Source organism: Vicugna pacos, chromosome 3 (genome assembly GCF_048564905.1).
Source record: "Vicugna pacos chromosome 3, VicPac4, whole genome shotgun sequence".
Classification (NCBI taxonomy): domain Eukaryota; kingdom Metazoa; phylum Chordata; class Mammalia; order Artiodactyla; family Camelidae; genus Vicugna; species Vicugna pacos.
The window spans coordinates 38,282,857-38,307,969 of record NC_132989.1 but is presented as its reverse complement, the minus strand read 5'-3'; the positions used below and the strand labels follow the sequence as shown (position 1 = coordinate 38,307,969).

The 25,113-nt window shown below is 35.2% G+C and overlaps 1 protein-coding gene across 4 annotated transcripts in view; it reads left to right on the top strand.

Moving 5' to 3' along the window:
- Positions 1 to 25,113, top strand: part of HSD17B4 (hydroxysteroid 17-beta dehydrogenase 4) — a 74,208-nt gene that overhangs the window by 20,920 nt on the left and 28,175 nt on the right. For all 4 annotated transcript variants that reach the window (XM_072957896.1, XM_072957894.1, XM_072957889.1 and 1 more), the window contains exons 9-17: positions 7,076 to 7,167; positions 9,740 to 9,764; positions 11,383 to 11,511; positions 11,666 to 11,769; positions 13,173 to 13,409; positions 15,874 to 15,925; positions 19,024 to 19,095; positions 20,960 to 21,063; positions 24,246 to 24,311. In XM_072957896.1, coding sequence (XP_072813997.1) covers positions 7,076 to 7,167; positions 9,740 to 9,764; positions 11,383 to 11,511; positions 11,666 to 11,769; positions 13,173 to 13,409; positions 15,874 to 15,925; positions 19,024 to 19,095; positions 20,960 to 21,063; positions 24,246 to 24,311 — 881 coding nt within the window. The remainder of the gene's footprint in view (positions 1 to 7,075; positions 7,168 to 9,739; positions 9,765 to 11,382; positions 11,512 to 11,665; positions 11,770 to 13,172; positions 13,410 to 15,873; positions 15,926 to 19,023; positions 19,096 to 20,959; positions 21,064 to 24,245; positions 24,312 to 25,113) is intronic.

Here is a 25,113-nt window from a genome sequence, read left to right as displayed (position 1 = left end):
CATTTTAAACTTGGTTTCTTTGTTTTCTTATTGTTGTGTTTAGAGTTCTTTGCCTATTTTAGGAACAAGTTCTTTAATAGATAAGTGTTTTGCAAGTATTTTTTCCTAGTCTGTAGCTTGTCTTTTATTCTCTTAATCTCTTTTACTTTTGAAGGATAATTTCACTGGATACAGAATTCTGGGTTGGTAATTTTTTTTCTTTGAACACTTTAAATGTTTCACTCCACTCTCCTCTTGCTTACATGGTTTCTGAAGGGAATTCTGATATATTTCCTTGTTTCTCTATGGGTAAGATGTTTTTTTTCCCCTTTGTCTTCTTCCAAGATTTTCTCCTTGTTTTTTCTGTACTTTGAATACGATGTGTATAATAATAGGTGTAAATTTTTGGCAATATACTACTTGATATCCTCTGAGTTTCCTGGATCTGTGGTTTGGTGTCTCATTAATTCTGACAAATTCTCAGCTATCACTACTTCAATATTTCTTCTGTTTTTGTTTCTTTTTCTTCTCCTTCTGATATTCCTATTTGTGCCTGTTATATCTTTTGTAATTATACTACAGTTCTTGGATATTCTGTTCTCTCTCTTTTTTTTCCATTTTTTTTTACTTTGCATTTCAATATGGGAAGTTTCTATTGACATATATTCAAGCTTACTGTTTCTTTTTTTCATTTCTTTTACATTGTTTTTGTTTTCTAGTGTTTCCTTCTGATTTTTTTCAGAGTTTCTTTCTGTCTGCTCATAGCCATCCGTTTTTGCATGTTGTGCACTTTTTTTTTTCCATTAGAGCCCTTAGCATATTAATCACAGTTACTTTAAATTCCTAGTCTGATAATCCAAAATCTCTGCTATATTTGAGGCTGGTTCTGATGCTTGCTTTGTCTCTTCAGTTTGTACTTTTCTTGCCTTTTAGCATGCCTTGAAATTTTTGTTGAGAACTGAACATGATGTAGTGGGGTATTAGAAAGTGAGGTAAAAAGGCCTTTACTGTGAGGTGAGGTTTTATGTTTATCTGCCTAGGAGTTAGGTTGTATTTATTGGTTGCTGTAGCTATTGGTGTGAGAGGCTGCATTTTCCTCTTCATCCTTGTTTTTGTGTCCCCTGCTGCTTTTGGGTTTCCCTAGAAACTCTTTGTTAAATAGAATATATGCCTTGCAGCTCTCTCAGTTGTAATCCGCTGTTATACTGCAGCCCTCTCAAAGTGGCTGTAAGTTATGCGGGAAGGGAATGGTTCCATAATGATTAAATCTCTCTCTCTCTCTCTCTCTTTTTTTTTAAGCATATCAAAGCCCCTGGGCTCTGACCTTCAGAAGAGTTTCTTATTAGCCTTTTTTTCCTCCCCTCATTTCAGACGGGAATGCTCGAGGGGCTCCAGTAGTCTGATTGCTCTTCCCTTAGGTCAGATAAGGTGCTGGTAGTTCCCTTGAGGATAGGCCTTCATTAAGGAGAACAAGATGCCCTCGGCATAGTTCATTTAGTTATATTTATTTATTTTGTTACTCTCTCCCTCTTTTCTATAATATTTCAAAGCAAATCTTAGACATTATATTTCACCTAATAAATAGTTGCAAATCTATCTCTAAGAGATATGGACATTATAACCACAATGCCATTATCACACCAGACACAATAATACATTAACATTTTCTGATATCAAATTTGTATTAAAACTTATTAGTTATCTAAGGAGATATCTTTTTAGAGTTAGTTTATTCCGCAAGGGTCTACACGAAGTCCACAGGCATTTTGTTACTATATCTCTCAAGTTTCATTTCATACATGATAGTTCATTCTCCTTTTTAAAAAAGTACCAATTATTTGTTGAAGAAACTACTAATTCAGCTGTCCTATAGACTATTCCTCATTCTTGATTTGGATTGCCTTTGCACTTTTGTGGAAAATCAATTGACCACATGTATGTAAGTCTGTTTCTGGACTTTTCTGTTCTGTTCCATTGATCTTTGTGCCTGTCCTTTTACCAATACCATGATGTTTTGATTACTATAGTTTTATAGTAAGTCTTGGAATTAGGTAATGTGAGTCTTCCAGCTTTGTTCTTCACAAACATGAAACAAAATTTTAAATTTAAGGATTTAAATGTATGACTGAGAGCCAATGCTAATTTATTTAGTTATATAACAAATAGACTACTTGACTAGTGGAAAACTATGTATGGTTTTTGATACTACCGGTTTTAACATATTTGTAAAAAACATATAATACTTCAAAAGTAGCTTCTGTGAAATGTTACATAGCAATTGATGAGTGAAATTATTTTAAAATTAGCTGCTTCATGGAACACTCATGATACCAATTTACTTTCCACATTTAAACCAACATTCATTTTAGAACTTGGGATTTGTAATATGAAGCATATGCTTGCTAACTTTTCCTAAGAGCTGTTCCTAATCAGTTTGCTTTAGTGTAGAATAGCTATTAGTACCTGAGATCTAATTCTTTTTCCTTTCCCTTGTCAACAGGGCCATTTAAAGAAGTCCCTAACTTTAAAAACTGTCTTAACTCTCCTGTTAATGTCAAGGAATTCTTGTTAAAGAACTAAATTATATGAAGGGCAGATACAACTTACTTTTTTTCCTTTTAAGTGTAATACTACATATATATGCACAGCAGTGTGTGTTACTGGTAAGAAGTAAAGCATCAAAATACAATGAATAGTCATGAACGCAACCCAAGATTGAAACATACTTGCATCTAACTTTTATACCTTCTATTGTTTTCCTCTGCTTCATGCCAAGAGATAACCACTATTTAGAATTTTATGCTTATCATTTCTTTGCTAGACTTCTGCCTTAGTCAGTTTTTGCCATTAGCTATAGGCTTTTTGGGAAGCAGCAGGTTTCAAGAAAATATTGAAAACTTTGGATTTTAAATTTGGTTTCCTCTGAGAATAGAGTTTCCATTAATTTGGACAGGTCTGTACTTCTGGAGATTTTTAGGTCAGTGTTTAATGTAGTACCCTTTATGCCACCAAACTCCATAAAAAATATATGGAGACTAAAATGTACTTGAGACAAATGACTTAATCTTTCTGGACCTGTTTTCTCTTCTGTAAAATTAGAGAGATACGTCATTTTTAAAATAATTGTCTTTTTCTTATTAATATGTAGGAATTTTTATATTCTGATAGAATTTTGTCAGACATGTTTTACAGATATTTTCCCCACATATGTAGTAAGCATACCTTAAATTTTCAAATGTATGAGGATTTAATTACTAATTTTTTGTTATTGGTTTCAAACTCAATTGCTTTGTAGGTAGAAAACATGATTGTGATACTGATGATTTGAAATTTGTTGACATTCTTACTGGCTAGTATATAATCAATTTTGTGAATGTTCATTGTGTTCTTGAGAATAAACAGTATCTTCTAATTGGTGATAGCAGCGCTCTCTATAGCATAGCAATATGATTATTTTTTATATTCCATATATTTTTGAAATATTCTATGTATTTATTGGCTTTTTTTAAGCTCAACTTTTCAATTATTGAATCAGACATTGAATCTTATGCTTTGGAAAAAATATAAATAAATACTAGTTTCCTTCTATTTTTCTATCAATTTTTGATTTGTAATTTTTGAGGCTATTTTATTATTGCATATGTATATAGAATTGTTAGATATTTCTTGTCAAATATTATGTTATGCCTTTTACTACCCCTCATTTTAAAAAGAATTCTATTTTGTCTAATTTTAAAATATTTTTTTTTGTGGATAGATATTTTCCTGGTATTTCTTTCCTTTTCCTTTTTTATATTTTTATTTTCAGTTTTTTAAATTTATATTTTCAGTTTTTTATGTCTTTCTGTTGTAGGTGTTTCTTTTGTAAATTGCCCTTCTCGATATTAAAAAATAAAATCTGACAATCTCTTTTTTAACTGATGAGCTTAGTTTATATATTTATGGTACTGATAGATTTGGATTTTTTTCCCTCTTTTTGTGTTGTGATGTCTTAATGCTACTTTTTCTATACATCTTTCTGTTTCTGGAAATCATATAAACATTTATTTGCTTTTTTCTGTTAAAATGCACATACTCTGTTCTTTTTATGTTAACCTTAAATAACGTTTAAACCTCTGTTATGAGTAGTATAAGGATCTAAGAACACTTTAACTCCAGCCATCCGCTTTATGACTTACGTATTATTGCTTTCCATTATTGTAATTTTCTTTTTTTAACCTCTGTGAATTAGATATTACCATTGTAACTATTATTTTATATGAAAACATTTGTTTAAATTTATATACATGTTATCATTTTTTAAACTCACTTTCCTTCTTGTATTTTTGACCATTCTTTTGGGATCATTTTCCATTTCCCTAGAATATGTCCTTTAGAAATTCCTTTACTGCCAGTCTTTTGTATATTCTCTCAGGTTAGCTTATATTTAAATGTATTTATTTCACTTTCTTGAAAGACCATTTTTCTGGGAACACAATTCTAGGGTGATAGTTACTTTCTCTCAACATTTTGATGAAGCCATTCCACTCTCTTCTAGTTCCCATTGTTGTTGAATTGTCATTTTTTAATAGATGATTTGTTCTTCACTTTGGTGCTTTTAAGATTGTCTTTTCATCTTTTGTGTTCTTTTCTTTCTTTGATGTATCTGGGCATGGATTCTTTTTATGTGTCCAGGATGCTTAGCTTACATTTGGTTTCTTGATCTGTGGATTCATGGTATACATTTTTGCTTAGTGTTATATAAGTTCTGGAAGAATTTTAGCCTTTATCTTTTGAAGCATTACTCCTTCACTCTCCTTCTTTCTTTCTAGATGTCAGGTATATGTATATTAGACCTAATTCTACTCTCTATTTCACTTAATTTTTCATTCATATTTCTATGTCCTTGTCTGTTATGTTGAGTTATGAGTAATTTTATCAAATGTCTTCCATTTCACTAATTCACTCTTCATCTATATGTAGTCTACTTTTTCATATATCTTTTGATTTTTTTTGCTTTCAATAATTTAGCCCTCCCCTCTTTGTCAAATCTAGTCTGCCTTTTAATTTCTGACAGTTTCTAACTGCTTGTTTACCATTGTGATTGTATTATCTATTTTCTGAATGAATAATTCACTTTTGTATATGATATATTTTCAATTCTGACATTTCTGTTTCATTATAGTTTAAATCTATTGTTTCTTCTGACTTTTACTCCTGGTGGCTTTCCTTCATGTGTTCTTGGTGATTTTTAATCATGAGCTTTTTGTCTGATCTTACTCTGTGTTTGTTCTGTATTTTAAATTGACGATTTTTTCTTCAGAGAGGATTTGTCTTTGCCATTACTGGTAACCAGGAGACACAACCAATCTTGGAAAACTTTGGTCTTTCTTGACATTTGAGGTTCACTGTAGAACAGTTTAGGTTCAGGACTTCATCTCGATGCTGACCTACCTCTGGGTATCCATGTTCTATTACTGGTAGCTGTTTCAGGGCAATCCTGCCGTCACAGAGCTAAGAATTCTTTTCCTTATTTCATTCTAGTTGAAGGATATTTCCTCTATTGTAGCAATGCTTCAGAAATATACTTTCTTGCAGCAGAAGGATTCTTCAGAATACCTTGCTTACTGTGATGCCAGGAATCTTGTCATCTAGTACTGTGGACGAAACCACTGGATGGAGTAAATAATCTTAAGATGTAATTTTGATTTCATATAACTCTATATTATTAGCTATGGAACTTTTTAGGAATTTCACCTACCCTCTTGAGCTTTGTCTGTAAAACTGAGTTTAATCAGATGGTAGCCGACCTAGGAGTTTGAGTATGTGTTTTGAGAACTGGAAAAGAAGAATATTTACTTACATTATTAGTGATAATATATGAAATAAGACGTGAAGCAGAAGTAATTTTAATATGTGACTTACTTTTTTTTCTTTTTTCTCACCTAACAGATACTCAGTTGGGTTTTATTGGCATATTTATTGTTACACTCATTGTAAAGTTAATCAGTTCAAATATCTGAACATCTCTTGAGTCAAGTCAAACATCTCTATATAGCCATCCTTTAACATTCCATTTTGCCAATTGATATATAAGGGAAATTAGAGGAATGTTATGTATTGACATGAATGAGATATATGTTAAGAATTTGTTTTCTTATGTAATTTGAGATGGTTGGAGACTTTCTTTGGTTTTCTCCTCATGAGGATAATGGAGAGTAGGGGACAGTTGCCATTAGATTTTTTGCATATTTGAGAACTTTTAGAAGCTATAAAGTGAAAAGTTTTTGGAACTGTTTTTTAATTTACAGGGACTGTATGTGTCATCTTTGTTACTTTAAAATATAAAACTGTATTTTGCCATTTCACAATTAAAATTTGCATTTATTTCACTCTTTACAGATTATAAGGTATATTAACAATTTGTATCTCATTTGAGCTGTGGAACAACTTGGTAGAATAGGCAGGCACAGCATGTTAATTACCATCTTACTGATGAAGACACATGTCCAGGAAATATGAATGATGTGCTCAAAGTCCTAAGGTACCTCCATGGCAGGGCCAGTAGTAAACTCTAGGTGTTCATGCTCCTTGTGCAGTACCTTTCTGCTCTGTTAAGTTGCTCACAGAAAGTATGCAACAGGAAAATATTTCTTAGACTTTGTTACTTGTCAGTAATGGTTGCAAGGTCCATTTCACATCATTATCTTACTGCCATTACAGTTGTCAAGTTTTCTGGATTCTTGTGAAATAGCTGGGGGAGCAAAATAGTTTCGGGAATGAATGATACCTAAGTTCCTTATGCTGTGTGTACCTTTGCCCACCAGTCTTTGCCTAGGCAGCTTTAACTAGTGTTCAGAATAGTGTGTTACCCATCTTGGAAAGGTATGTCTTATGCCCTCAGGGTTAGAAACCTGGATGTCTCCATTGGGATGAAAAGATTTTCTAAAAGTCTTGGGTATTAAGACTATTAATTATGTATAACTAATTTTTCCTTATTTAAAAAGTCTCTAAACCTATAATTTTATAAGTAAGGCATTTTCAGAAAGTAAAATGATTGATTAAATATTTATATAGTCTTGTTTATAAACTTTTTTTTTTTTGGTATTTATTTCAGATCTTATGGATGTTCTAAAGCCGGATTACGTAGCACCCCTGGTGCTTTGGCTTTGCCATGAGAATTGTGAGGAAAATGGTGGCTTGTTTGAGGTATTCTGCACCTTTCTGTTTTCTCCCAGAGCAGTATTTGTGTAATTAAATACAAAAAATATTCAAAAGTTAGTATTTTCCAATTGCCCACATTTTTGAAAATGTACATGAGTTGATACTACTTGTCTATTTTTTAATATTATATCTGTGTTATAATTAAAGAAATAAGTATGGCTAATATCCTTTTTTGGAAAAGAAGCAGCAACTTCTTAAATTCTATTTTTCCATAGTTCTTTGTTTCTGATATTTTTGTCAAGTGAAAATGTGACTGGTTTGATGTGTTTAGTCAAATACAGACCTTCTCAGTTGGTTAGAGATGCTGAGTGGTAGAGTGGAAGGACAGAGCTGGTGGTTTACAGTCACCCAGGCCAGGTTTTGATTTCTTGCTCTAGTGATTGCTGGCTTGCTGGAATATTGTACAAATTAACTTCCTTGAGTTTTAGTTTTCTTGGGATTTTGTTGTGAGAACTAGAAATCATATTTTTAAACTCAGCACACATAGCAGTCACCCCTCAATTTTACCTGTTATATCAGTATAGCAGGAGTTTTGTCTGGGTGTGATAGATCAGCAAACACAGCTTATTAACTTTAAAAATAAACTTTTTTATTTTTCCTCTGTTGCAAAGCTTTAAGTGATTGTTGTAAGAATAAAAACCACACATAAGCCCACCATCCAGTGAGATCCAGTTTTCACTCTATAGTCAAAGTCCTTTCAGATTTCTTTATGCTGATTTATAGATTTTTGAGCCCCTGTTTGAGTTTAATCTCTTTTTTCTTTTCTTGCATGAAATGTTATATTTTAGGCCCTCCCCTCCATTTGATTCTCTGTGGTAATATAGTAATAAACCTGTTGTGTGAGGAATACTATGACATCAAAAATATTTCTTGGTAACAAATAACCTGGCTCAATTTGAAGTGAATGATACAGTACCCTGATTCATTTGAATAAAAAGCTGATTTGTAAATGAAAAATAATCTGCATGTGTCTAAGCAGAGATACATGCGTCCACTTCCTTAATCATAGTCATTGATTGTGAATTGTGGGAAATTAGATGTGGAGAGATCTTTACAACTCTAGATTTACATAGGAGGAAAATTTAATAATAATCAAGCCATTTGGAGCTAAATTTTGACCTGCCTGTCTTTTAGCTCATTAAGGAATTTTTAAAAAAACTTTTTATCGTTTACATTTATATTTATTATTAATTCTATGAACAAAATAGTATGTTTTTTGTAGAAAACTTTAAATATACAGGGAAGTATATAGAAGAAGATTAAAGTCACCCACATTACCACTATCCAGAGATAACTCCTTTGAATATTTTTAGGTATTCTCATCCAGTCTTTTATTAGGTGTGCATTTTACGAGAATAGTCTGTATTAAATACACATTTGACATACTCGCCCAAACAGACACAGACAGTTAGGATAATGCTGTAGATAGAGTTTTGTATGTTGTTGTTTTCTTTTACTATATTGTGAACATTTTTGGTGAGGGACATGTGGTATGCAAGACTGATAAAATACAGTAAGAAATGTGTATAATATCTTGACTTAAACCTTGAAGGTAGATTGCCACTTTGTTTGCACAATTTTGATAGCTATCTAGAGTGGCAGATGTAGATTTTTTGGCTCAGTTGGAGCTGTTGTTTCTGGCACCTGAGTGGAGGTTGCAGCTTGTTGCATCACTCCCCAAGTTTGGCAAAAGGTATTATTTCTCTTGTGTGTTAACAAAACTACTGCTGCTTTATCTACTCTGACAGCGTCAAGGCCGATTGGCTTGGTAGTGTAAAGGAAAGAGTGATTACAAAGCCTTACCCTTGAGCCTAGAGCCGCTGAGAAGTGTTAGATTTTCTTCTGTTACCTGCGTGTAGAATTCTCTTGATAAGTTCTGGCACACTGTAGTTGTGCTGTTTGAAGGTATGACAAACAGATTTTCTTTACATCATACATTTTCTTCTGAGAGTTTCCTAGAATGACATCTTTCTGCATGGCGGTTAATGTATTTGGTTATTTGCCTTATCTCTATATAGAGGTGTTTCATTAAAATGACTAGATGTAAGTTCATTACGTCAAATCCTGGTTTTATATTTCTTCACTTTTTGGTTTTTTTTATTCACTAAGTCTTTCGAGAGGGGCATGTATTTCAAGTGATGTGCTGGGCGGGTTTGGTATTTATATTGTTTAACCTTCATGATTATCTCATGAAGAGTCTATTATCATCCTAATTTTGTATAAGGGGAAATTCGGACTTAGAGAAGTCAAATAATTTGACCTTGGTCACACAGCTAGTCAGTAGAACTGGTATCAAACCTTGGTTTCTGTGCAGAGTCGTGCTTTTCTACTACATACATTTCTACTATATTGTGCTGCTTTTTATTTCTACTCTGATAGCATGAGCAGTGCAAGGTCATGAGGGCCTATGAACTTTTGTACAGCTGCATTATTTTCATCCATTGTCATGTAGCATTCTGATGTTCTTAAAAAGGTAACTGCCTGTTTTTTTAATTTTGAAAATTCTATTAGTGATTTCACATTAGATGATATAACCATTTTGCCTTCTTTTTTATAGGTTGGAGCTGGATGGATTGGAAAATGTAAGTCTCTTTCAGTTTTGGTTTGACATATATTATTTCCATATCTTTAAACCTGTATATCCAGTTAGAGATGGATAAAAGATCTTGTCAGGTGCCTAACCATTGGATCTAGTGCACACATATTCAAACTCAAACACTGGTATACCAACAGGTCTTCTAAAATGTGGTAGTTGTCCAGCAGGCTTGTGGCATTTTCAACAACCTTTTCAATTTTTTCCTGTCGGCAGTCCTTATTTTAGATTTGCCCTGTCTTATCCAGAACTGGCTGTTTCTTCAGACGACACAGTCTCTCTTCATACTGGTGTTTGTCTTTCCTCATCTCTGGCACCCACATGCTTGTTTCGCAGAGACATGAGTGGGAGGGAGGGCTGTTTTTGAAAAGATGGAAAGAGCCCTGTCCTGATGGTACAGCAGGCAGATTCTCCAGTTCTCTCACTTGGCTCTTCTTCCTTGGAGCATGAACATCAGGAGGAGACAGTGAGGAATCACACTGGACAACTTTCTAGGGGAGAAATTGCAGCTGATCTATGGAAATTATTTTCCTCCAGCCTAATAGCAAATTCATCTGGCTTCAATCCTCTCTTACCCCAGTTCTTAAACCTTGCGAGCTCCAAATTCAAGACTTACTTTATGGCATTAAAAAAAAATTGTGAAAATTCCAATATCAAAATTCAAGTTTTTAGTTGGATGCTGGTATCAAAATTAGTTGAATTATTTAAAAGGCTGCCATTACTGGAGGGCATTGTTCCAATATAGTGTAGAGTATCATTAACGACTGTTCTCTCCAACTATAAAGTAACTTGTATTATTCAGCCATTTTTAAGTGTCTTGTGACATCTATTTAAGAGAGGAAGATCAATTTTTGTAATAATAGCTGCGTATGGAACTTTATCAAAAGGAAATTTCTAGAAGCTTCTGTTATTCCCCAAGACAAATCTTCAGATTAGTAACCATCAAAGTCTGACTGTTACATTTAAATAAGGTTACTAGTGATTATTTATTCTTTGGGCTTTTTAAAAAGAAAACAATGTTAAAAATTCTCCTCATGGAACATATGCAGTAGTGACTATTTTTGTGAATCTGGGCAGTCTAGTTGACTTCCCGTGGAAAGGGAGCAGGGAGCAAAGGAAAGAGAAGGGAGAATTACTTGGGGCTGTCTGATATATTAATTTGGTTTTCTGGAGTCGTTGACCTGTTATTACCACTAGTCCTCAGTTTGCTATCCAACAAAGCTCTGTTCTGTTATCTTGAAGTGTATTATCTGAGTGTTCTGTGGTCATAAAGTCAGTCTTTTGGCATGATTATATGTAATTTAATTTTTTCTCATTCAGCATTTCATTCTGCCTTCAGTAGTATCTGGCATAGTCGGAGGAGAGAGAGGTTTTCCCCTTCAGCTTCAAATATTTGAAAAAAGGAATTTGACATTATCCTAATGGGTTTGTTATTTTAGGAAAAAATGCTTTTTAAGGCTTGTAGTAAAAATCTTTAGGAGTTGGAATCTTTTTTACAAATTCCATTTTTCTTAAGGTTAAAAAAATTCATTGGACTCATGAATTCTACTCTCTGCCTCCCTCTTAAACTATGTGCTTAGTATCTTTGCTTTGTTTTCTGTGACCAGTACGATGGGAGCGGACCCTTGGAGCCATTGTAAGACAGAGGAATCAGCCAATGACTCCTGAGGCAGTGCAGGCCAACTGGACAAAGATCTGTGACTTTGATAATGCTGCCAAGCCTCAGAGAATTCAAGGTAAAGAGTCCCAGTCAGTTCAGTCCTGGCTGGGGAATCAGAGGCGACAAAGCAGGCTTGCTGGATGGTGCAGGAATAATTATCTACAACATTTTCTTAGTCACGTCTTTAACAAAAGCATTGTTATTACTTATTATCTTTTTTGTTTTTTTAGAATCATTTGACACTATAGTTGGAGCTCTAAGTAAAATAGATTCAGATGGAGAAGTTATGGCAAATCGTACCAGTCATGTGTCATCAGCAGCCACATCAGGAATTGTAAGTGGGGGAGAAAGCCTGAAGCTCTGCCTTCCCTGGAGATTTTTTTCTTTTCTTTTCTCTTTTTCTTTTCTTTCATACAAAAAAATTATTTTCCAAGCAATTAATTTATTGTTAAAAAGGAAGGATAAATGACCATAAAACTTTTTATAAAACGTGTACTAAATATGGAATTTGAATGAACATAGGGCTAAAATATTAAATGTAACTTTTACTTTCTCTTTTTCAATGTAAGTGACAAGTGTTTTTTGTTTTGGAGCATTTTTGATAATCCTACTTCAGTTACTTTCTAACTTTTTCAAAAAGAATATTTAGTTTCTCTTTTGAGTTATATCTTTTTAAGGAAAAACATTGATAGATTGTATTTTGGAAATATTTCAACATGGTTGCAGGTAAAACTTCTTTTTTTATAAGGAGCATAGAAAGTCTAATAGGACTGTGGTTAAAAAGATCATGTGAAGTTTGCTGATTTGCTATCTCTGACACTTTTTTCTTAAAAAAGTTGTAGTGAATAAATAATAATAAATAAATCATTTGACACATTTGATTGTGGTGTTTTGCGACTCAGGTCAGACATAGTGATAAAATTAACAATCTAATTTTAACCCAGAGAATATGATCAGTTTATAAATAAGATTTCAGTTTAGAGTAGTGGTTGGCAAGCTTCTTTGGTAAAGGGCCAGATAGTAAATATTTTCTGGTTTATGGACCACATACTGTTTCTGTCACATGTTCTTCCTGTTTTTCTTTTTTTAAATGACTCTTTAAAAATGTAAGAATCATTCTTAACTCACTTGTTTGCTGACTCCTGCTTTAGAATGAAAGTGATACAAAATTGGACATCATTGTTTTATAACCTAATATATGCTCCGCAAATTAGCTAGGCATATCACTGCTAAATAGGAAAATACAGTATCTAGTTAGATAAATGACATTCCTGGATAGGAACTTAAGGTAAAACCTCATTTTTACTAAAACCATTATGAATCAGTAATTTATAAGTATTAAGCAACATTTTGCTCATCACTTATAGTGAATTCATTTATAATAGATCTTATAGAGCAATTCAGTATCCTTATTTATAATTTATTTTTTGTATTTTTTAGTAGCCAATACTTGCTGAATTAATAGGGTTTTCCATCATCAGGGACAGGAAAATTGAAAATGAGACATACTGTCTGTTAGTAAGAAGCAAGCAATAAAAAAGTACTTATCTGTACATGAAGCCTTTTCCACACTATTTATTAAAAAAAAAGAAACAATTATGATACTCTTGTCACATTTACTAAAATGGCATTCTGTTCAAACTAAATATGTGAGCAGTTAATGATTTTGAGAAGTTCTTGTTTAAAGATTTGACAAAAATATCAGTGGAATAACAATTTGCTACTATTGTTCTGTAGGCTGGAGCTGTTGGCCACAAACTTCCTCCATTTTCTTCTTCTTATACGGAACTGGACACTATTATGTATGCCCTTGGAGTGGGGGCATCGATGAAGGAACCAAAAGATTTGAAATTTATTTATGAAGGAAGTTCTGATTTCTCCTGCTTGCCTACCTTGGGAGTTATTATGGCTCAGAAATCTATAATGGGTGGAAGATTAGCAGAGATTCCTGGGCTTTCAATCAACTTAGCAAAGGTGTGTTTATTAAGAAACCTTCATTTTGCTTTTCTTCTGTTTCTTTAAATATGTTTGGCAAATGTCACATCCTTTGTGTGTGTGTGTGTGTATGTATGTATTAATAAAATAGTTTATAGTGGTTGATTCAAGAATAAAGATTTAGCATATCTTTTGATTTTTCTTTTTAAGAAAAAAAGAGAAGAGAGTTAGTTGAAAAGGCAAGCAAAAAGAAGACAATGAAAATTATGTGCAGTCCCACAACCCTGGCATAATATTATTAATTCTCTCTCTGCCATTACTTGATGTTTGACCGAGGGTAGATAACTTCTATGAGCTTCAGTTGCGTTATCTATAAAATAGGTATGATATTCCTTACCAGATGATAGTGATGAAGGAGCAAGAGGGAAGAGTATTGAGGCTGAGAGAGCAACTGTAGGCACATCCCGATGCAGGTGCATTCTTAGCTTGTTTTTGGAATAGCAAGGGGGCAGTGGTAGAAGAGGGCCTTGTAGTCATTGTAAGACTGTCAGCTTATACTCTGATTAGCCCAGGAGGCCATTTGTAGTCCTTGAACGGAGGAGTGATGTCATCTGGCTGTGTTCACTCATGGGCTCCTTTTTGCTACTTTGTGGAGAACAGAGTATATGAGAACCAAGCATGGAAGCAGGGAAACCAGTTTGGAGTCTATTGTAGTCATTCAAGTAAAAGTCTGCTTTTGTGGAAAGGAAGAAGAGTAAAGGATGAAGGTTATTGTATAATTATATACAATGTATTTAATATGTTTAGTAGTTACATGTGACATATTACTGTGTATAATAAAATAGATATATACAGTTACTTTGAGGTGGGGATGATCAGAAGTTGGCTTTGGACAGATTTGAGATGCCTTTTCCATATTCAAGTGGAGATATAAAGTAGGCAGTTGAGTATATGAGTTTAGAATTTAGGGGAGAGGCCCCAGTGGGATTCTTAGCATTTAAGTGAGATTTAAAGACAGGAGACTAGATGAAATCACCTAATGTGTGAATATGAGTAGAGAAAAGCTTGAGTTTAGGGATCTTGTAGTAGTTAGAGTTTGAGGAGATGAAGTGGAATTAGCAAAATGGACTTGGAAGGGATGGCTGGTGAGGTGTTAGGAATATCAGGAGAATGTGGTGTTTGAGGAGCAAAGTGAATAAATTGTTCCAAAAAGGAAGCAGTGAACAATTGTGAGAAAGCTTTTCAAGTGAGGTATGTTTTATTTCTTAAAGTGAGGTCAGGTCATGAGCCCAGTGATAATTGTTTGACTGAGAACCCATTTTCTGGAGGATCGATTAGCTTATTGCTGCTCTGATTCTATGAGTACTTACCTTATTAGAGTATTTGATGAAATTGGAAGGGAGGAAGAAACATGCCAGTCCGTTTGTTGTTTAGTCATTCTCCCATGGTATTTGCTGCAGCCAGTTCTTCTGTTTGGATAATGGCAGTACAATTAAAGGAAAGTTTCAGAATTCTTCCTCAGAGTTGGAAGGAGTTGGAAATGTGTGGCTAGGAATGATAGCCATCTTGGGATTTGAATCCCAGCCTTCCCAGCCTTGGGTTTCCAGACTGTATGATGGTGAGGCAGTCCACCACATGCCCTCCCATCACTGCCCCTCCCCACCTTTCTTTCTTCCTCTGGATTCTGAGGAAGACTGGGAATTAAGCTGTCTGATAGCAGTGGAGTGTGGTCATTTGGATAGGTGGGTCAGGCTTTGTTTTTACCATCCTATTGTTTTCCTCCGTGTATTTTCATACTCTTCCTTTGATACATTGAGGTTAAGTGGCTATGGGTAGGTCCTTAGTGTTTATTCTTTGTAGGTAACTTATAAGATACTAAGGAATTGTTCACATTGATAGTGCTTTTACTTTCAACATGGTTGTAAGATTTATCTCTGTGCTTTGGTTGAGTCGTTTATATTTGGCAACCTTGGAGAAGAGTTACAGGGGTACTGGGATCAAGAAGTTTTGAGAGTTGAGAAAGACGCACAGAAGTCTTCTTTAATGAAAGCAATCATAAAGTATTACTGGAAATCCTTTAAAAAAATTCCTATGACCTGAAGTTACTTTACTACTAGTACTGGCCAATTTGTCCATTTTTAGTCAACAGATCTTTATTGGATACCCAGTATGTTCCAGGCACAGTGATAAGCACTGGGAATACACCTGGTTTAGTGCCTGCATTGGCAAATAACCCACAGGTAATAGTTAAGGATTTATGAATGTCCAGAAAATACAATTATGCTTTCTTTGCTCCAGAGAGCTGGCAGTCTCTAATTTGGGGGACTGATTATTTCTCAGTCATATAATTTAAGAAGTAGGAACCAAACTGAGACAGATAATTTCAGGGAAGTTGTCATGTGAATGTGTGGACGGTGAACTGTCACTTGTAATTAGCAATATCCACAGCAGAACCTGTGGAAAAAGGAAGTCGGCTAATAAAATTTTGTTTACCCTGCCATAGGTTCTTCATGGGGAGCAGTACTTGGAGTTGTATAAACCACTTCCCAGAGCAGGTGAGTTCTTGATCATACCATAATTTTATTTTCTGATTAACCTTCCAAACTGTGTCAATGGATTAAACTGGCATAGAGTGACCTAAATAAACCGTATTTTAAGTTATTTATGTACATGTCAGCCATTAGAGTAGATTGATTAACTAGTACCTGTTTTGGTTGCATTAAACATTGTCCTACTTGAATAGTCTTATTTAATAAATTACTTCAACATACTACTTCACATCTGGTCATCAACTGAAAGGAGCATTGTGTGTGTCCTAAACTTAGTAATTGTGTATCATTAGTTATGATTCCTATGGATATGGTTCTTCATTCTTTTCCCAGTTTTTATGTTGGCACTGATTTTCATAAGGCAAATAATATTAAAAGATACAGACTATCTTATAATTAACTTTTTCCTTTTTTCTTTTAGGATAAGTGAAACCAAGTCTGTCTTAATAATCAGTTTTATTTTTCTCAGTAATATCTTACTTATTCAGTAAAGCTTCTCTTTATTTTTTTACTTTCATTTGATATATTTGTTTTGTGTTACTACTCTGATGTCAGAATATTGTCTGATTATATACTGGCCATATAAGGTGGTAAAGTACAAAAAGTCTTTATCATTTCATATTATATAATGTGTAGGTCAGCAGGTAGCTTTGTAGGTAGAATTGTACTTTACTTTTTTCCTAAATTTTTTTATTTTACTAAAAAAATTAGGAGATTCTTATTGCTTAAGGCTGAATAGTTCCACTTCACTGTTAGTTTTACTTGTTTTTGGTTGTTTTTGTCATTCTTCCCTGTTTTTTTCTTCTTTTAGTTTCTTCCCTGTAACCATATGATTTTCTGCACATTGGGGCAGTCATAGGAAACCAGTCAGCCACCCACGTGGTTTCAGCCTGCCCTCCTCCCCAGTCTCAGGAGCAAGCAGGTGTTCCTGCTCCTCACAAATGGAATCCAGGCTTCCCACAACCCTCCTGTTAGTCCCACCAGCCCTCCAACCAGCCAAGGGGATTTGCCTGCCTTTTGTTGGACACCAAGGCGGGGACACCCAGTATGGCTTGAACTGCTCACTCCCCAGGAGGGTCTCTGTCCATGTAGTCTTCCTTTTCCTCTGAGTCTCCTCCCAGGGGCATAGGTCCTGACCTGATTGCTTCTCTTCCCTTCCTATCTGATTCTGTGTGGCTCCTTCTTACAGCCTTGGTTGTATAGGAGCCTTTCTGCCAGTCTCCAGTTAGTTTTCAGTGAGAATTGTCTCATATGTAGTTGTATTTTTTTTTAATTGAAGTGTAGTCAGTTTACAATGTTGTGTTAATTGTAGGTGTATTCTTGATGTGTTTATAGGAGGAGGTGAGTTCTGTGTCCTACTCTGCCATCTTGATTCAAATCTTCAGTGTCAGTGTTACAGCATGAGTTTTCACAAAGCTCTTTTTATCTGAGGCAGTGTGTGGTCAGGTGAAGAAGTCTGACTCTTAAAGGCAATAGATAAACACCGAGGACTGTAAGAGGGAGAGAATTAGATGATCAGATATGGATTTTAGAAAACATCAAGTCTGGCTCATCTTTGTGATGTTTGGATTATAAGGGAGTGAGATAGAGGGAAAGAGATTTTGTAAGAGACAGTTGTAATGATCTAGGTTAGAGACCATGGTTGGCTGAATAGGACTGTGACCATGAGGATGGATGTAAGTGGAGAAATTGTAGAGGTATGTAGGGAGGGGGCCTGATGTTTGATTGGATGTAGAGCTGATCATATGGGGAGATCATCACCAATTTGTCAGTTATTTATTGATTGCTTGCTAAATTCTAGGCTTTCTGCTAGGGCTGTGAATAAATGGAGAACAGAAATACATCTGGACTCTGCCCTCATGGAGCATATAATCAAGTCGGTGGGGAGGGCAGCTAGTAATAAAAAAACCGCACAAATTAATATACAATTGCAAGTGCATGTGATTAGCACTACAGGTGAAACATAAACCATTAGAACTTAAAAGTAGAAGGATTTGACATAATCAGGTTGGTCATCAGGTTGACTCTGGGGAAAAATAACTTCAAACATAATATGGAGCATGTTTTAAAGTTGATTAGAGTGGATGTACAGGTACTAGTTAGTAGTCTTGTGGTAGTTCAAATAAAATGATGGTAGTGTTGACTAAAGTGGTGGTAGAGAGATGGAGAGAAGTGGAAGAATGAGAGAGATTTAGGAGGTGGAAGTGACAGGTCTAGATATCCTTAGTGTCTCTTTTACCATCTTTCACACCCAGGCAGGTGTGTGTTCTTTGATTCTCTCTTCAACACATTTAGAATCCTTCTGTTTCTGTCCACCTCACTTCCACTTCTTTGTTGAGGCTGCCATCATCTCTCACTTTCTAAGTGTTCTCTCTGCCTCCATTCTTGCTCCCATAAGGGCTGTTCATCTCACTGCAGCCAGAATATTATTTCCAAAATGCACTTCCCTATTAAAAACCCAAGATAGCTATTCCTAAACTTCAGGATGAAGTCAGAAGCTTTCAGTATGGTTTAGCTTCTCCCAGTCTCTGCATACTCAAGTCTTGTCATATACTTAGACTGTGTTATGAGTCAGGGGCCACGCTGAAGTTTCTGGCTTAGCAGCTGGGTGGATAATACCATTCATTAATATAGGGAACAAAAGAGAAAAGCAGCTTAAAGAAAAAGATGATAAGTTCACTCCCAAACAGTGATAGTCCATCAAGACGTCACTAGGTAAATGATGGAAAGAAGAGTCCATAAAAGAACAGAGTGGTTAGAAGAAAATACTGTCTCATTGAAGCCAGTGGAGTAGAGATTTCAGAAGGAATGGGATAAATGGTTGTATGCTTAACAAATGTTTAAAGAATGGTAGAAAAATGTATTTTTAAAAACAATTTATCAGAATTATTGATATTTCAAATTTAGTGGCTCAAGTATTCTGATGGATTTGAATGCTGAATTATTCAATGTTATATTGAAAATTATTTCAAACCATGATTTTTTAGTTTTGCTGAACTTAGTGGAAATTATGTTAAATTCTCTCATGTCTTCATGTAACTTGTGGCCTTTAAAACAGTCTATTAATTAATTAATTAGTTAATTTTTTTTACTTTATATTTTAGGAGAATTAAAATGTGAAGCAGTTGTTGCTGATGTCCTGGATAAAGGATCCGGTTTAGTACTTCTTATGGATGGTAACTCATTTCCAGTTCTTCTAATAATATTGTTGGATCAATAAGCTTTGTATATATAACATTTTATCATAGAAGTTGATTAGTAAGTTCGTATTTACCTTCCAGTTTGTGAGAAAGCAAGATAAGCATTCTAAGAATTTATAAGCTCTTTTAGAAAATAAGGGAGGAGGAGGCAGAGTAGGTTAGGGGGAGGCTCAGGAGACTGGGACATTTCAGGGGATTTGTGGCAACATAACCCAAGTGCAGAGGTGAGAAATGTGGCTGGTATAGCAAACATAGAGAATTAATGCTCGCTGGAGTACGTTTTTGGCAGGAATGAACACATAGACAGCCCTCAGCTGATAGTTAGGCTGTGTTGTAGATACTCTTTTTCCATGTTTGCCCTTTGGATTTTGACATATTTGAGCCTTGAACCATTCTTATCCATGGCAGTTAGGTTCTTATCCTTGCACATTCAAACTTTTGAACTCATAATGTGGTTGAAAGACCATAGCCACATTTTATTTACAGTGGAAAAAAGATTCCAGTAGTTTAATAAATGTTGTAACACTAGTGATTAAACATAAAGATACATTTGCATAAATTTCATTTATTTGAAAGTTTAAGAACAAAAGAACTATTTCAAACATTTTGGAAATAGCAGGGGAAAGTTTAATATTGTCTGGCATTTGGATTATAGGCTTTATCATTTTTGTTCTACATATATAGGAGGTTATACTGAATGTGTTGTTTTGAAATTTGCCTTATTTTTAATGCTTTTAAATATTTTTCTACCATGTTTTTGTTAGCTCATAGTATTTCATCAGTTGTCTGTTCTCTTTTTCCTCTTCTTCCTTCTCACTCTTCTTTAGATTTTTGTATTTTATTGTCATTCGAGATGTTGACTAACATTTGGCTGCAATTCTCCCAGTCTTCTTTCAGTCTTCTTACCATTCTACCAAATGTAACCTACCACAGAAAAGTTCTGTAGTGCTCCTTAGCTTCAGTTTCTTGATATACTCACTTAGCTGTAGCCTGGTAATGGGGAATTGTGTTAAAATTTGTAGGTAAAATAGAGATGAGATTAGATATCTATTTTTCTGTGTAATAAAGAAAAAAAATCTTATTTTTAATACAGATTGCCATGACTTTCCTTATTTTGTATTATAATTAGATTTTTCCTTAGTATGCAATTCAAAATCATATTTCTAGCTTTAAAGAGCTGGAGATTCAGGTGATAAACTCCCACTAGGAAATGAGTCAGTGGGAAGAAGGACAGCTGTCTTTCATTCATTGCTTGTTTACTTATTCACTAATGTGCTCACTCATGTTGTTGTACTTTGATTCATTAATTAATTTAATACATATCTATTAGGTGCCTTTTCTGTCCCAGGTACTATTCTAATTGCTGGGAATATGATGGTGAGCAAAAGAGCCATGATCCTGCCCTCTTGTAGGTTATACCTTCATTCTCACCTATTTCCCCTTTTACGTTCCAGGCTCTTTTGAGGGCTCTGGCAGGATGCTTGAAAATTTGGGAATGTGATTATCTGCACTTTGTAGTGGAATTGTTTGAAATTTTCCAGATGGAGGGAATTGAAACATGAAAGGCAGTTGGGGAGGTGTAAGAAGAGGTGGGGGGAACTGCTATTTGATAGTCAAGAAAGGATTTGTCAAGATCCTCGTCTCTCCGCCTTCCAGAGACTGGTAGTGAATGAATTAAAATGAATGCTTTGTTACCCATACTTGGGCATCCTTAAATTACAAAACATTTAGTCATTGAATTTTGTTCTTGAAACATTTAAAGGAATTGTTGATCATCTATTGGTTAACCAATTATGTCTTTTGTTGATAACTTTCATTTTTCCTTTCATTTGCTTATCAGTCTATTCTTACTCTGGGGAGGAACTTATATGTTATAATCAGTTCTCTATCTTCGTTGTTGGCTCTGGAGGCTTTGGTGGAAAACGAACATCAGACAAAGTTAAGGTAGGCTGTGACTTTATCAGCAAAATATATGTGTTATTAAGGATCCATATCTGTATTTTGAGCTTACCATATGTGTAATTTTAGAGAAGAGCTTCAGTAATCCGTACTTCTTTGAATCAGACTATGTTCCTTGGATTTGAAGTGCTGTTTATATTTGCATATTTTAATATAGAACATGTGTTATGTATAGAAAAGTCTGGTTGAGGTAGTTACAACGTACCTGAGATAATTATGGGAATATCTTTATTTTCTTATACAAAACTTTGCACCCCCAAAACTCTTTAGAAAAACCTAACACATACAAATGATCCTTGTATAAATTAGAATCTTCATTCATTAAATGACTTAAGCATTTCTCTTGAATAAAAACAATTCTAGTTACTCTTTAGTTCTCATATTCTCTCCAAAAATAATTTTTCCTAAAAATATTTTGTAGCTTGGATTATACACCAGTTTAACCTGACCTTTACCTCTAATTTATTTGAGGTAATAAGATTATATGCTAATAAATATTCTGTGGAGTAAATAAAGTATTACTTAGAGCAATATTGAGCAACTACTTCTGGAACGATACTGCAAGCAGTTTTTTGGACCCCTCTGTAGTGAAGCAATCATAACTGGTAAAAATTATTTAAGAAATAAGTTTAAAGTTTCTGGGGATTGTTCTAAGGGCATATAGCAAATGAAGAAATATTTATTCAGGGAAATCTGTACCTTCATAAGAACAGTGAGAACCTGTGGCATTTGAGCCACACCTCTGTCCTCTATCCCTCTTCCCCGAGCTCAGTGTGACAGAAGCTCCACTCTGGCAAATACAGCCAAGAACACAGGACCCCTCCGCCCTCAGGTCCCAGAATAGGGCCACACTATCTTCCTAGGAAGAGCAGGCCACTACTTTTTCTTGTTCCCTCACCAGCATATGTTTCAGAAACTCTCTTCTGGGTGAAATTGGCCAAGAGTTAATGGGGCTTTCTTCCTTCCCCCGGCCCCTACTTGTAGGGTGGAAACTCCCCCACTGTGGCAGGCTGAGAAGAGTGGGCCCCTGATCACTCTTGCCCCAGCCTACTCATAGGGTGGGAATTCTCTGCTGCTAGAGGCAGGCTGAGAAGACCGGAAGCTACTACACCTGCCCAATACCCTTCTTGGAAAGTCAAGATGTCATTTGGAGAGAAGTGGGCCACTGTCCTTGCCCTTATCTCTGGTGCAGTGGTGCAGAGGTTTTGCCCAGGCTGTCTGTAATAATAGAGAGCTCTGAAGCTCTTCTCGAGGAAACTCACTCTTTCTGGGATAGAGTATTTGGAAGTTCAAGAAGTAAAGGTGCTTTCAAAAACAAGGTTACTTTAGTGGTAACCAGGAGGAGGCTGGTAGCTCTGTGAGAGCAGTAAGTTAACTAGTCCAACTAGAAATTTACTAGAGAGAACCATGGAAAGAGACAGCTAAGAAGAGTGTCATGGGATCATAACAAACCTCAAAGACTGGTAACAAAGACGACCCCTGCAAAGAGGCTTGACTTTAATTAGATCAGGGCCTTGTTAGAAATAATAGAGCATCTGGCAATTAGTGGAGCCTTACATCTGGGAATGATACCAAAAGAGGGAGACAGTTTAACACAGAGATCAGGGAGAGACAGTCACAGAGAGCCCTGCTGATACCTCTGTCATCCCAGGGTGACTATGCTTGCCTGAGGCTGCCCGCTCTGAGGAGCAACATGGGAGTCTGCACACTGTGGGGGAACTAGACTTTAACTGAAGTAGTCTTGCCAGGCCACTAAACAAATAAACAAGTCCACCAGTAACAACAAGCCCTGGAAGGAAAGATGTATCGGTATCCAGAGTTGCTACAATACACTATCTAAAATACCCAATTATCAACAAAAAAATTACAAGACATGAAAGAAACAGGAGAGTGTGACCCATAGATAGGAGGAAAAAAAACAAAAACAACTAAAACCCAAAATGAAAGAGGCAACAGAAGCTGCCTTTGAGAGGACTGAATGTAGATAAAGACTTCAAATCATTTATTATAAATGTATTCAAAGAACTGAAGGGAACCATGCTTAAAGAAGTAAAGTATATAAAGTAGTGAAGCTTGATGACAGTGACTCATCAAGTAGGGAAAATCAATGAGTAGAAGTTATAAAAAAGAACCAAATAGAAGTTCCAGAGCTGGAAGTACAATAGCTGAAATGAAGAATTTACCAGAGGGCCTCAGCAGGAGTTTTGACATGGCAGAATCAAAAATCAGAAAGCTTGAAGATTGATCCATCTATCTGTCGGTCCCCATCTAGAGAACCGAGAAAAAAGAAGAAAAGAAAAAGAGTGGAAAGGCTCAGAGAAACATGGGATACCGTTAAGTACACCAGCTTTTATGTACTTGGGAGTACCAGAAAGAGAGGAGAGAGAGAAAGAAGCAGAAAAAAGAACTGAAAGAATAATGACTTTGATGAAAAACATTACATGTTCAAGAAGCTCAACCAGTTCCAAATAGGATACTAATGCAACCACCCCCTTAATAAAGTGCACTTAAAGATGAAGTCAATTTTGAGGTGTATTGTTGGTCTTTTTCTTACAGTTTTTGTCATCTTTTGCACTGGAAAGATTCTGTATCTTTTTCTCCTTTGTGGCCTAGAGAGTGGATCTGGTTATGTAACTTGTTTCATTAAACAGGGTCGTTTCAGGGAAATCATAATGTAGATGAAGCTGGCAGTTACGAAATTTTAAGTGTCATTGTATCCTGAACATTAAAAATTTAAAAAGTCTTCTTATCCAACTTGCAGATTTTATTACAGCTGGCCCTCCATACCCGTGGTTTCTGTATCCACAAGTTTCGCATCTGCAGATTGAACCAACCGTAGGTCAAAAAGATTTGGAAAAAAAAATTCCAGAAAATTCCACAGCTATTTACACAGCATTTACATCATATTAGGTATTATAAATAATCTAGAGATGATTCAAAGTGTATGGAAGGATGTGCATAGATTTATATGCAAATACTGCTCCATTTTATATGAGGAACTTGAGCATCTGCAGATTTTGGTATCCATGAGGGGGGGTCCTGGAACCAATCACCCTTGGAAACGGAAGGACGACTGTATATTGAGACATGATTGTTTATCACATACCAGTTTGGGTAAAGAAAAGTTATTTTGTTAGTATTTAACCTAGAATGTTTTTTGATTTCAGGCAGCTGTAGCCATACCTAATAGACCTCCTGATGCTGTACTTACAGATACCACCTCACTTAATCAGGTGAGATTGTATTTTTGAAAAGTAGTAAAGCCAACTGACTGATAACACTTTATAAATTTATAACTCATACCCTGTAATTTTGTGAGTACAAAGGTAGTGGCTGTGCCCTTCAACATATTAAAAATAATGATGTATTTCTGTAGTTGGAATTTATTCTTTCTACATTTTTACATATCAGTTTTTTTCTCCACTAGGTATCAGAAGAAAATATAAAATGGCTTTTCATTAGTTGATTGAAAAAGCCTCATGCTTTGTTGGCAATGGAGTGCTTGCCATAAGAGACTGCCTAGCTTAGTAGTGAAGAATTTCATGAAAGCCTTAGAGAGCAGGTTAAAATGAATTAAAAGGCAAATTTTACTTATCCTTCCCTCTATTGGAAAAGAAAGCTGAGCTACATTGCTTAGAGACATTATTTTATGCCAACTTTAGTGGACAGGCACAATAAAGCATCTTAGAAGGGGTAGGCGATTTCATCTCTTTTGTTTGGTGTAAATAATACGTCTTTCGATGGAGGAGGTAACATGTCCTATCAGTTAACAAATTCTGTGAGCATGCAAGGATTTATTTAAGAAACAAAAGGTAACCACAAAGATGAGAAAAGCTGCTTTGTTTTTGAGATACGTAGAGATTCTCCTCGAAGGTGGCCAGAATGCTAACCATGCAGATACAGAATACGTAAGGCTCTGAAGTTATGCTGTAAGTGAGCCAGTAATGACAGCAGATGAATAAAGTTCACTTATTTTTGGATGCTAATTTTGATATGCTTGCTATGAGAACTTCTTCAGGATTTATGTTTGCTGGC